General features: G+C 44.6%; 1 protein-coding gene across 1 annotated transcript in view; it reads right to left on the bottom strand.

The window, feature by feature from the left end:
- DNAH5 (dynein axonemal heavy chain 5) overlaps window positions 1–12,466 on the bottom strand; it is a 286,089-nt gene that overhangs the window by 199,322 nt on the left and 74,301 nt on the right. The window contains exons 5-7 of the mRNA XM_036278902.1: window positions 12,221–12,305; window positions 8,396–8,556; window positions 6,428–6,649 (exon numbers count right to left, since the gene is read on the bottom strand). Of these exons, the coding sequence (XP_036134795.1) occupies window positions 6,428–6,649; window positions 8,396–8,556; window positions 12,221–12,305 (468 nt within the window). The remainder of the gene's footprint in view (window positions 1–6,427; window positions 6,650–8,395; window positions 8,557–12,220; window positions 12,306–12,466) is intronic.

The following is a 12,466-nucleotide window of genomic DNA, read 5'->3' as shown; positions in this document are numbered from 1 at the left end:
GTGAGATACCAAATGCCCGATCTTCCCACACACAGAGGACACCATTTGAGAACACTTCTGAGGTCAATTTTTGGGTCAAAAAGAAGGACTGAACTAGAGAGAAAGACAGTCATAACATCACAGAATTTGGGGATTAATAGGAAATTTGAAAATTAAACAGTCAACTCATGAAATCAGAGAAAGTAGGGAAGCTCCAAAAAATTGATTGGGGGGAGTAATTTCTAACCTATCACATTAATTTTTGGAAACTAACCAGAGAGAAATGTTCTCTCATCCTTACCTGATAACATCTTTATACTAAGTACGTTCAAGGGCAAATGCACAGACTTGTCTTAGGAGGAGGAAGAAGGAAGAGGGTAGTAAAGTATGTGTGTTGCATTTTGACTTGACAATGAAACCTAGTGTGTTTTAAACAAACATAATACAAAATGGACCTCAATATTTAATGAAGACATTTTCCTTCTGGTACCGTGCACCTGGCACTGTGAATATCTAAATTCAGATCTCAGGTCCAATCCCGCTTTACCAGCAACAGGGCTAATATGTTTCTCTCAATGGTCAGAACCAGCAGGAGGTGCTTATTTGCCGTACTAACTGCCAGCAAGGTCAAGGAGCCACTTCATGAAGCCCAGGCCCTAACGGCTTCCTCGTGAACCAATTAAAATTCAAGAGCCCACTAGGGGATGTGGAAGGTAGAAGGTTCAGGCTGGGGAGTGGTAGGCACCAGATGCTGGGATCACACTGTCCTCCCTTCAGAACAGCAGAGAGAGTGGCCTCCAGGGTGAGGCCATGCCCCTGCCACCAGGGTCTGCTGCAAGGGGACCCCACAGCTCCTGGATGGTTTCCTGTTTCTTCTTTGGCTTCCCAATACAGCCCTGCCAGCTTTGACCTCTAATGGCCCCGGATCCTGGCCAAGCCCAGCGCTGCTCACAAGCACTGTCAGCTCCCCTCACCCCACGTGGCTCAGACGCACCACTTTGTCCTCCCTGAACCTGGCCTCCTCTGTGGGAGCTTTTCACACTGCTACCCTCTGACAGACTTTTGAAAACCCACCAGGCAGCCACATGACTCCACTCCCCTGGGCCTTTGCTCATGCTGCCCCAGCCTGGAAGGACCTCCCAGCACACTTCTCCCCCCTCCCTCCTGCTCATCAATTTCCACCTGCCACACGGGAGGGCTCCTTGGTTTACAGGGAAGGGCTCTGGGCCTCGTGAGGTGGCACTGCCTCCCTCCTGTGTTGGGATCCATCCCACGTTTTTAAGTACCTCTGCTGCAAAATTAAGTGTATCTGATGAAAGCATGGCTTTTTTACGTAGAATAACAATTTAATTTGGTTCAACTTGTATTTTACTGTGGCCTCAATCGTAGCTACCTACTAACATAACAATTATGTTAACTGGAGTCATCCTGCCCTGGTCTGAATGAAAGTTACTCAAGTGGCCCATTCCACATCCTAAGAAGCCTAACACCTCCCTCTCTCCTTCCCAACATCTTGGTAGGTCTCAGTGCTCTTTGGAGAGGGGTGAGTGTTATATTTTCGTTGGTATCACGAGATCCATTCTCTACCTCCCGTAAACACCTGGTGTGGGCTGTCATCTACCCCCAGTGATCACTAACAAAGGCTTACTGCAGGTAGGACAAAGTTTATGGAAGCTAAAGCTCCCATTTGCCAAACTTATTCTTTTTTTTTAAACTCATCTTTATTGTTGAATGTATGACAGATATTCCTCCCTTTTTCCCCCATTGACCCCCTCCTCCCCATCCCCACCCCCTCCTGCCTTCCCCACACTACTGTCGGTGTACATTGGTTATGCATATATGCATGGAAGTTCTTTGGTTAATTTCATTCCCCCTTCCCTCCCCCCTTCTCTTTGAGGTTCATCAGTCTAACAACCAATTTGTACTTCTTAATTCCTTCATCTTTTCACTCATCCCCCAGAGCCCCTACCCATCTGACAAGCAACAAAAAGTTCTCTGTATCTATGAGTCTGTTTCTGTTCTGCTTGCTCATTTTGTTTGTAGATTCAATTGTTGACAGATATGTATTAATTGCCATTTTACTGCTCATATGTTTATTCTTCTTCTCCTTCAAGAAGACCCTTTAACATTTCACATAATACTGGTTTGGTGATGATGTACTCCTTTACTTTTTCTTGTCTGGGAAACTCTTGATATATCTGTCGATTCTAAATGATAGCTTTGCAGGATAGAGTGGTTGCAGGTCAGTGCTTTTCATCACCTTGGATATCTGTTACCGCTCCCTTCTGGCCTGCAAAGTTTCTTTTGAGAAATCAGCTGACACTCTTATGGGAGCTCCTTTGTAGGTAATGGACTGCTTTTCTCTTGCTGCTTTTAAGATTCTCTCTTTGTATTTAACCTTTGGCATTTTGATGATGATGTGTCTTGGTGTGGTCCTCTTTGGGTTCAACTTGTTTGTGACTCTATGTGCTTCCTGGGCTTGTATGTCTGTTTCCTTCACCAAGTTAGGGAAGTTTTCTGTCATTAATGTTTCAAATAGTTTTTCAATTTCTTGCTCTCTCTCTTCTCCTTCAGGTACCCCTGTGATGCAAATGTTGGCACACTTGAAGTTGTCCCAGAGGCTCCTTACACTATCCTCATTTTTTTTTTTTGGATTTTTTTTTGCATTTCCTTTTTGCTGTTCTGGTTGGGTGTTTTCTGCTTCCTTATATACCAAATCAACGGTCTGCTCCTTGGCTTTACCTACTCTTCTATTGATTCCCTGTAAATTACTCTTTATTTCAGTTAGTGCATCCTTAATTTCTGACTGGCCCTTTTTTATGTTGTTGATGTTCTCATTAAGTCCCTCAGAAGTCTCCTTACTCACTAAGTCCCTTGAATGTCTCACCAAGTTCCCTGAACAACCTTATAACCTGTGTTTTGAACTCTGCATTCGTAAGATTGCTTATCTCCATTTTGTTTAGTTCGGTTCCTAGAGTTTTGTTCTTTTCTTTCATTTGGGACACATTTGTTTGTCTCTTCATTTTGGCTGCTTCCGTGTGATTGTTTCTATGTATTAGGCAGAGTTGCTCTGCCTCCCAGTCATCACAGGGTGACCTACTATTATAGGTATCCTATAGGATCCAGTAGCACTGTCTCCCTGATCACCCCAGTTGGGCCCTCACAGTGCACCCCTAGTGTAGACTGTATACCCTTCTGTTGTAATTGAGTCATGATTGCTGTTGGCAAGTCAATGGGAGGGGTTTACTCAGGCTGGTCAGCTGTGCCTGCTAGCCACTACCTTGGAGGATCAGCTGTGTAGGGGCCCACCACACAGAGCAAGACTTATTTCAGCAGGGCTCTGGTACACACTGAGTCCACTCATTAAGTGTGTCACTTGTGGAGGTGGTTGGGTGGTGGTGTTTCGATGTAGTGTGATGCTGTCCACCAGGTGTGCTGGCTCTGGAGCAAGGTCAGCCACTGCCTATGCTCTATCCAGGGCCACCCGGCATAAACAACAAAGTGAACTGCAGATGGCTGCTTCTTGTGCTGGGCTTGGAGGTGTCTAGGAAAAGCCAAGTAGTGAACCAAGGCTGGCTGCTCCTAGTGCCAGGCCTGGGGCCACTTAAGGAGAGGTATGGGGCTCGCTGAGCCTGGCCCCTCTCAAGCCCTGGCTTCGCACTGCTCTTGTGGGCCACTGTGTTGCACAGGCCCCTATGGAGTCCCAGGTCCCGCCGCTGGTGGCTGGGGAGTGCTGCTGCCCAGTGGGGCTCAGCTCCTGCTCAGCCTTTGCTGTAGTTTTGGGGGATGGTTCTCTGCTGCTGGTCTGTGCTCCTATTGCCTGGAGATGGATGTCTGCTCCCCAGCCTCTGTTGCTGGGGGTATATCTCAACTCTGATGGGGCTGCTACTATGGGGGATGGTTCTGGGCTCCTGGCCGTTTGCGGCTTCCGCAACTGGCACCTCTACAGCTCCACTACTGCGCACTGGTCTGTGTTGACACAGGGTGTTCACTGGCCCGATGGTGCCAGGTGCACTGGTGGGTCAGGTACCAGATGCTGCTTGTTTAAGAGACTTTAGGAAACTCTGAAACAGGATCCAAGACAGGATAATCCTGTGGTAAAGCCACTGGAAACAGCTTGGATGGGCCTAAAAGTTGGGTGGGACAGGGCCTCAGGGAATCACCAGGGTGGGGTCAACAGTGTGAGCCAGGTTGCTGGAGTCCCAGATATGGCAGCATCTGCCTGCCCTGTGGGGGAAGGGCTCCCCAAAGAAACAAAGGCCTCCACCAGCACGTCTGTCCAGGAGAAAGCTGCCCCTCCAGCCCTTGTCTGGAGGCCAAACAGCTCAGTTCTTCCCTGTTCTCTGGTGTCCCTCAAGCTGCCTCCCCTCAGAGCTCAGAGGGAGTGGGTCTGAGTAAGTCTGTGCGGGCCCTTTGGGAGGAGCTCCTGGGGCTGCCGCAGCTGCAGCCTCCCTCTGCCTCAGTTCCCGCTGGTTTTTCCAGCCAGAATTTATGGGGACTTTTCTCCCTGGCACTGGGACCCTGAGCTGGGTGCCTGGTGTGGGATGGGGACCCCTCACTGCTCAGGGAGAACCTTCCCAGCCAGGGTCTCTCCTGATTTTTATCCATCACATGTGGGTGTGGGACCAGCCCATCCGCACCTCCGCCACTCCTACCAGTCTGGATGTGGCAGCTGTTTTAATGCCCTAGTTGTAGGACTTCCATTCAGCTCGATTTCAGGTGGTTCTGAACGATGGTTGTGTTGTAGTTTTGTTGTAATTTTGATGTGGTTGTGGGGAGGAGGCAATACTGCATTTACCCATGCTGCTATCTTGGTCGGACTCCTCGCCAAACTTTTTTTTTCTATTAATTTATTTTTGTTACAAGTATTTCTCCTTTTTTTTCCCCATTGATACCCTCCTCTCCATCCTCCCTACCCTGAACCTGGCTTTGTTATCCATGTCCATCAGTTATGCATACATGCATATAAGTTCTGTGGTTTATCTCTTACCTCCCCCCGACCAACCCCTCTTCTGAGGGTTGTCAGTCTGTACCCTACATCCAGGTCTCTAGGTCTACCCTATTCCTCAGACTGTTATGTTCATTATATTCCATAAATAAGTGAGATCATGTGATATTTGTCTTTCTCTGCTTGCTTGTTTCGCTTAGGATAATACTTTCCAGGTCCCTCAGTGTCATCTCAAGGGATAAGAGATCTTTCTTTCTAACAGCTGCATAGTACTCTATTGTGTATATGTACCACTGCTTTTTTATCCATTTGTCTACTGATGGACACTTGGGCTGTTCCAAGATCTTAGCTATTGTAAATAGTGCTGCTATAAAAATGGGGGTACATATATTCTTTCTGATTGGTGTTTCAGGCTTCTTAGGGTATATTCCTAGAAGTGGGATCACTGGGTCAAATGGAAGTTCAATTTTTAACTTTTTGAGGTAACACCATAGTGTTTTCTATAGTGGCTGCACCAGTCTGCATTCCCACCAGCAGTGTACTTGAGTCCCCTTTTCTCCACACCCTCGCCAACACTTGTTGTTTGATGATTTGTTGATGGCGGCCATTCTGACAGGTGTGAGGTGATACCTCATGGTTGTTTTAATTTGCATCTCTCTGATGATTAGTGATGTTGAGCATTTCTTCATATGTCTCTTGGCCATTTGTATGTCCTGTTTGGAGAATTGTCTATTTAGCTCCTTTGTCCATTTTTTAATTGGGTTCTTTGTCTTTCTTTTGTTGAGTTGTATGAGTACTCTATAGATTTCAGAAATTAACCCCTTATCTGGTGTATCATTGGCAATTATGCTCTCCCAAACAGTGGGTTGCGTTTTCATTTTCATGATTGTATCTTTTGCTGTGCAGAAGCTTTTTTAGTTTGATGTAGTCCCATGTGTTCATTTTCTCCTTTGTTTCCGTTGCTTTAGGTGATGTATCAGTGAAAATTCTGCTGCGTATGATGTCCGAAATTATGTTGCCTAAATTCGCCAAACTTATTCTTAAAGGCACTTTGGTCACTGACTGAATCAAAGGACCTGACCCACCCTCTCCTCTTCAGATATTTGTCAATTTCTCTCCTCCTTCCTCTTCAGGATTTCTTTCATCACTACCCACCACCCACCACACACACACACACACACACTTGCTCTTGACCCAAGTTCCTTCCTCTTGAGATGCAGAACAATACTACACACCTTTCATACTTTGCAAACACATATTTGACATGACTGCGTCTTCCATCATAGTCAACATTGCTATGGAACCTCTCCAAAGTACGGGATTTAAATCTAGTCACCAACCAGTATATCTTAAAGGGGCAATTAAAATGCCTGAAAATTTTTTTCAAGATTTGCAAGGTAGTGGAATTAAGACAGACTATTTAAGAGAAGTACTACACACTTCTATGTTGACATTTTCATTCTCTGACCAGTTTTGAAGGAGTAACTTATTTGTTCTTACCTTCTCCTTCAAACTCTCCTGTGCGCTGGACAGGACATTCACAAAGCCTTCCAGAGAGCTCAGGAACTCCTGCTGGATGCTGGATGCTTCCCGAAGCCCCTCCAGCTCGCCCCCGCCCTGGCACGTGGCCCTGAGAGCGGGAATGAAGATGTCCGACAGCAACCGCCTCATGCTATTGAGCAGGCCCCCATCTGCGGCATCCAACATGTTAAAGCTCACCTCCTGGAAAACGAATAGGAGATCCTTTACTGAAAAAATTACCTTCAATCACAACATAGCTACTGAGTCTTCTCTGAATGTTGTTTATTAACCCATCATCCTGTGGAAGTAAATAAAGACCAATCAAATGAGAAAAGCAAAGGCTAGTAATTCAGCTGTAGTAAGGGGAGGCCACCATCATTTGCAATTCGTCAGAGACTCATAGGTAGGCAGGGGGATGGGAGCGCCTTCTAGTGGGGTGTCCTGACTGGGGGCTGCTCGCCTGGAGAAGCTGGAGGAGAGCTAACTGGAAGCAGGGCATCCTATGTGATTGGTTAGGGGAGCACATTTGGTTTTCTCTGGTTGGCCCCAGGGAAGGCCATTGGAAGTACAGACAAAAATTCAGGAGGCTGGCACTCATGAATCAAATCCTGGCCACTTTGGCCCTGTGACAACAACTTATTATTTAGCTTCCTATCTGGCTTACTTGAAAGTCTGACAAGCAGGCTGGCTACCTGGGCTGTTTATTGTAGACAGCGGGTTGCTTTCTTGGGCAGGCTGCTTCGGGTTGTAGGTCAAAGTTCTATTTTTATATATGGTCTGGCCACTGTCTGCTTTTCCATTCAGTCTCTTCATCCAGTAAGTTATTATTTTCACACCCTGGTTAAGACACAAGCTTTATACTATTCTAAACTGCAATATTCACAATAAAAGAATGAAATAAATAGAACATAAGATGTTTGCCAGGTTACCTAAACCAAGCAGATAGTACAGCTATTAAGGACATGGGAGACATGTTCAGATGAACTTTATTTTACACAAAAAAGAATAAAGTTATACGTCCACTTTAAAAAGTCTTATTTTAAAAGTATGGAATTTGCTCTAAAATAAGTTATGTATGAGAAATTCTTTTTAAAAGGAAAGACCTCACCCTGGTTGGTTTTGCTTAGTGTTTAGAGGGTCAGCATGAGGACTGAAGGGTCAAAGGTTCAATTCTTGGTTAAGGGCATGTACCTGGGTTTTGGATTTGAACCTTCCCTGTTTGGGGTCATGCAGGAAGCAGCCAATCGATGTGTCTCTCTCATGTTGCTGTTTCTTTCTCTCTCTCTCTCTCTCTCTCTCCCTCCCTCCCTCCCTCCCTCTCTCCGCCCTCTCTCTCTTCCTTCCTCCCTTCTACCCTATCTAAAATCAATAGAAAAGTAGCCTTGGCCCTGGCTGGTTTGGCTCAGCGGTTGGAGCATCGGCCTGCGGTACAGAGAGACCCGGGTTCGGTTCCCGCTAAGGGCACGTACCTCGGTTGCAGTTTTTCCCCGGCCCTGGTTGGTCGTGCGGGTGGCAGCCTCTCAATGTGTCCCTTCACATCGATGTTTCTCTCTCTCTCTCTTCCTCTCTCTCCCTCCCGCTCTATCTAAACAAAAAATGGAAAAATGTCCTCGGGTGAGGATAAAAAAAAAAAAAAGAAAAGTAGCCTTGGATGAGGATTAACAATAAAAATAATAATAATAAATAAATAAATAAAAGGGAAGACCTCACTATGACACACACACACAAAATGTTACATCAATTTTTGTTAGTAAATTGAATACTTAATCCTCTTACCTAACAGATTTAAATAAAATGACCCCTTAGTTGCTTGCTTTAAATGCTTTTAAAAACACTTCTTCAAAGGTAGTTTTAGATATTTAACGACTATTTAATCAATAATGGATATCTGCTGCAGAGTGTAAGTGATTTTTGGTAAATGGGGTGAAGGATTGCGCTTGCCCTTACCCGGTGGATATTCTCAGGGGTGATGGCTCTGGAAGGGTCAGGCCTGATGAAGAACACACATACTCCAGTAAGAGCAACATCTTTTCCCTCAGTCACGAACACTTTAGGTTTCTTCATCTTTACAGGACTAGGATTTGCTCTTCCTGAAGAGCTATGCTGTCCTACAAATGCAAAAGAATTTCAGTTTCACAGCTGCTATCTGCAGTCCACAAGAATGCCAGGTGAAGCTTCCTTGTGAAAAAGTGTCATGTTGGCTCATCCATGTGCCCTAGAAGGTCTACCACTTGGACCATCTCTAGCCTGGGCCCTAAAGGAATCTAAAAGAAACTGCTCAATTCCAGATCACAGCTTCATTTCAAAACTGTTGCTCCAGAAAAAGACAGAAAGGAGAGGAGCAGGAATAAGAAAGTTTGGTCCAGAGCAGATTCTAACTGAAGCTATAAAAGTCATCGCTGTTGCAATGGGCCTTCACAAGAGCAGTGGGAGGGGGTGAGGGAGGAAACAGCATCTACCGGCATGTGCAGTGTGTCAGGCCCTCTGCTTGGAACTTTGTCTACATTATTAAAGCTCTCTACCACCCTAAAGGCAGCTGTGACCTGTCCAAAGTCACACAGCCAACAGGTGCAGAGCCAAGATCAAAAATCAGCTCTAACTGCAAAACTCTAGACCTCCCCTCCCCTGCTGCCCCTTCTCTGTCATAGTCTGGTTGGCCCTTCACTACAATGCTAGAATCAGGACCACAGTAGGACAGCATCATGGCGAATGGTGTGACCCTTAAAGGCAGACTCCCAGGGCTTCAACCTTGGGCTGTACTGCTAGCCATGAGACCTTGGGTAAGTTATTTAATCTTTCTGTGCCTCAGTTTTGTCACCTGAACAATGGGAATAATAATTCTAAAACCCTGCACCTGGAAATGTTGTAAGGATTAAATAAGTTAATACCTGTAAAGCCCTTATAAAAGTACATCAAAATATTATCTCAGTGCCCTGGCCAGCTTGGCTCAGCGGTTAGAGCGTCGGCCTGCGGTCTGGAGAGACCCGGGTTCGGTTCCCGCTAAGGGCACGTACTTCGGTTGCAGTGTGTCCCCGGCCCTGGTTGGTCGTGCGGGTGGCAGCCACTCGATGTGTCCCTTCGTGTCGATGTTTCTCTCTCTCTCTCCCTTCCTCTTTCTCCCTCCCACTCTATCTGTCCAAAAAAATGGAAAAATATCCTCGGGTGAGGATAAAAATATATATATATATATATTATCTCACTAAGTATTATCATTATTATTATCAGATAATTCATTTTTGGTCATCCAGGCATGGAGCTCATGAATGGATCATTTAAGTACACAGACTATGTATGCTCTGTGTTATTCCATTGTGCTCGTATGTGCCAAAAGCACTTTTAGATCTACAAATGAACTGGTATTTCACACAAGACCATTGGGGTAGGACCAAGACTATCAGTGCTAACCAAGGGAGTTGGGGAGGGGAGTGGACTAGCAGTTGAATCCGAAGCTCCTGGGATTAGAACCTCTTAGAGGAATCGTCTGCTGGGGCTCTTCTTCCTCGTGATGCTGGGCTAGAGACTTGGACTGGGGTGCTGACATTGAACCCCTCCAAGAAAGGTAACCAGAAGATATCGTTCATTCAAAATTGTGTCCTATTTTTGACTGATATCATCTGGTCTCATGAGGAAGATGTTAAACTAGAAGTTTCAACAAGGCACCAAGATATGAGAAATATCAGAAACAAAGAGAGTTTTAAGGCAAAAATATATCCTGCCGAAACTTTTAAATGTGCTAGAGCTGATTAAATATCTCATCCACATCAGAATCCCAGTCTCAGGAGAGTGTAACCCGAGAAAGGGTGTGACATGCTTCCACTTCCACCTCAGGTCAGGACGGAGCTGAGCAACGCCCCCAGTTTGCCCAGGATGGAAGGGCTTCCTAGGACATGGGACTTGCAATGCTAAAACTGGGCAAGTCTGGGGCAAACCAGAGTCATTGGTCACCATAGCCAAGAAACAGACTCTTCAGCTCAACTACCTAAAACGTCTGGTTTGTGTCTCTTGGAGTTTAGGGACAAATTGGAGCATAACATGATACCTCCCTTAGAAACCTGACCACAGCATGCAACAGGGCAAATGGAGAGAAACTGGGCTGAACTGGGAGCTGGTGACGTGTGCATCAATGATAAGGACAACAGGAGGGAAATATTTCTAGTGAACCAGTTGGGAGTCCCCCTGAAGAGAGAGCGAGCTGGGAACGATCTAAATCACGTTCAAGAGTAGTGCTGGGAGGATGACAGAACAGAGCCAGTCAGTGTGAAGCATGCTACCAAAATACAGAGGCAGAAGGCAACAGCCACCAGGAGGACACCACATCACCGAGGGATGTGCTCCCAGGGGCCGTCTCTGGAGACCTCACCATAGAGGCCACAAGAGCTAGAGACCAAAGAATGCCAAGTCAGGCAGCCAGTAACAGTGCCAGTCCAATAGAAGCTTTCCTGTCACCTCCTACCTCTGCCCGACTTCAAGCCTGACACAGCCAGAACCTGTGGTTAACACAATGTGGACAAGGGGTAGGATAAGGGAGGAAGCAAAGCACCATATGCAAATCTTGACCTTCAGAGACCCCTGCTGGGGATAGGGGTGGGAGGAAGAGGGTGGGCCAAGAATGAAGAAGATTTAACTTTAGATCAACTAGTTTTTTATCAACTGAATATTTTTCATTTCTGAATTGAGATTTTGTTTGTAATTTGAAACAACCATAGGAATTTTTCTTATCTAAGAATATACAGAAAAATCATAGGATTGTCTGAATTTTAATCTAAGGCCAGAAAACAAACTACATCCATGAAAAGGGTTTAAAGGGAGTGTGGAAACAAAAATAAACTTGCATTTATGTTCACATCCCATAAACCCTTCTTGCTTGATGTAAGATTTACACAAAAAGGCTATTTCACCCAGTACGGGGTTCATGAATGAACTCAAGCATTTCATGAGCTTCGCAATCTGGGGTAGAATTAAAAACTTCTGCATTATTTTGACTTTTCACTCAAAATATAATATACTTTCTGATCACAAAACATCAGACAGATAATTTTAAGATGCTGGTCATTTAGATTATGCATGCATAATTCCCTCTGTTAAACAAAAAGGCATAGGTATACCATATACCAACAGCAATAACTATTTTCCCTTTCTCCAAAAAGGTAATAAAAGGATGCATACGATATTTTAATATAATCATAATATATTTGTTTATGTCACTAGTTTGGCTTTAAAATTATATGAATCCACATAAAAGTAGAATGGGATTTGCCAGTTGACTCTACACAAAGATTTACAATTTTTTCTTAAGCGAAAATGACTCAACTTATCATTCAATATTACTCATTTGAATCACAGTCAGTAGAAAATAAACAAAATGTGATATTTAACTGGAAAATTCGTGTTAGGCTCATTGGCAACAATTCCTACATTAAAAAGACATAGTGCCTATGTAGACTTCTCTATCTACACAGATGCGCATTAGCCGTTCTAGAGCATAATTGCCTGAAATGAACTAGCATGTAAGGAAAGGAAGTCTCAAAACGTAAACGACTTTATTGTTCCTTAATTACCAGAAAAGCCTGAAAAAGTAAACAAAACATCCCAAACAAAGATAGAACAACCAGGCTAAATACTCCTCATTACCTGTCCTCTTTCCTTAAGGTAAAAATAGAACCCAGGCCTCATCCCTGACACCTCACTGCTATCTGTTCAGTCCTCACAATGGCCATCCTCAATTAAATCTAACAACACATTTCTGGGTTATGTCACATAAAATTTGAATACCTGTTTCTGCTATCTCCACATCCTGATAGTAAAACATGAGGTGACGAAGACCTCCAACAGCAAAAAGCTGATCAATTCTTTCAATCTGGGAAAAAGAAAGGCAAGTTAACAACTTTGTTCTAAATTAGAAATTGCATTTAAATCAGCATTTACTATCATCTCTCTTATTCAGAGAGGACTGCATCTGATGCAAGCCACACGGAATCTATTTACTTCAACTTCAAAACCACGAAGAATAAATGCCTC

The sequence above is a fragment of the Molossus molossus genome, unplaced genomic scaffold (genome assembly GCF_014108415.1).
Source record: "Molossus molossus isolate mMolMol1 unplaced genomic scaffold, mMolMol1.p scaffold_m16_p_3, whole genome shotgun sequence".
Taxonomy (NCBI): domain Eukaryota; kingdom Metazoa; phylum Chordata; class Mammalia; order Chiroptera; family Molossidae; genus Molossus; species Molossus molossus.
Note: the sequence above shows the minus strand (reverse complement) of the source record. Positions and strands in the feature narration are given on the sequence as shown.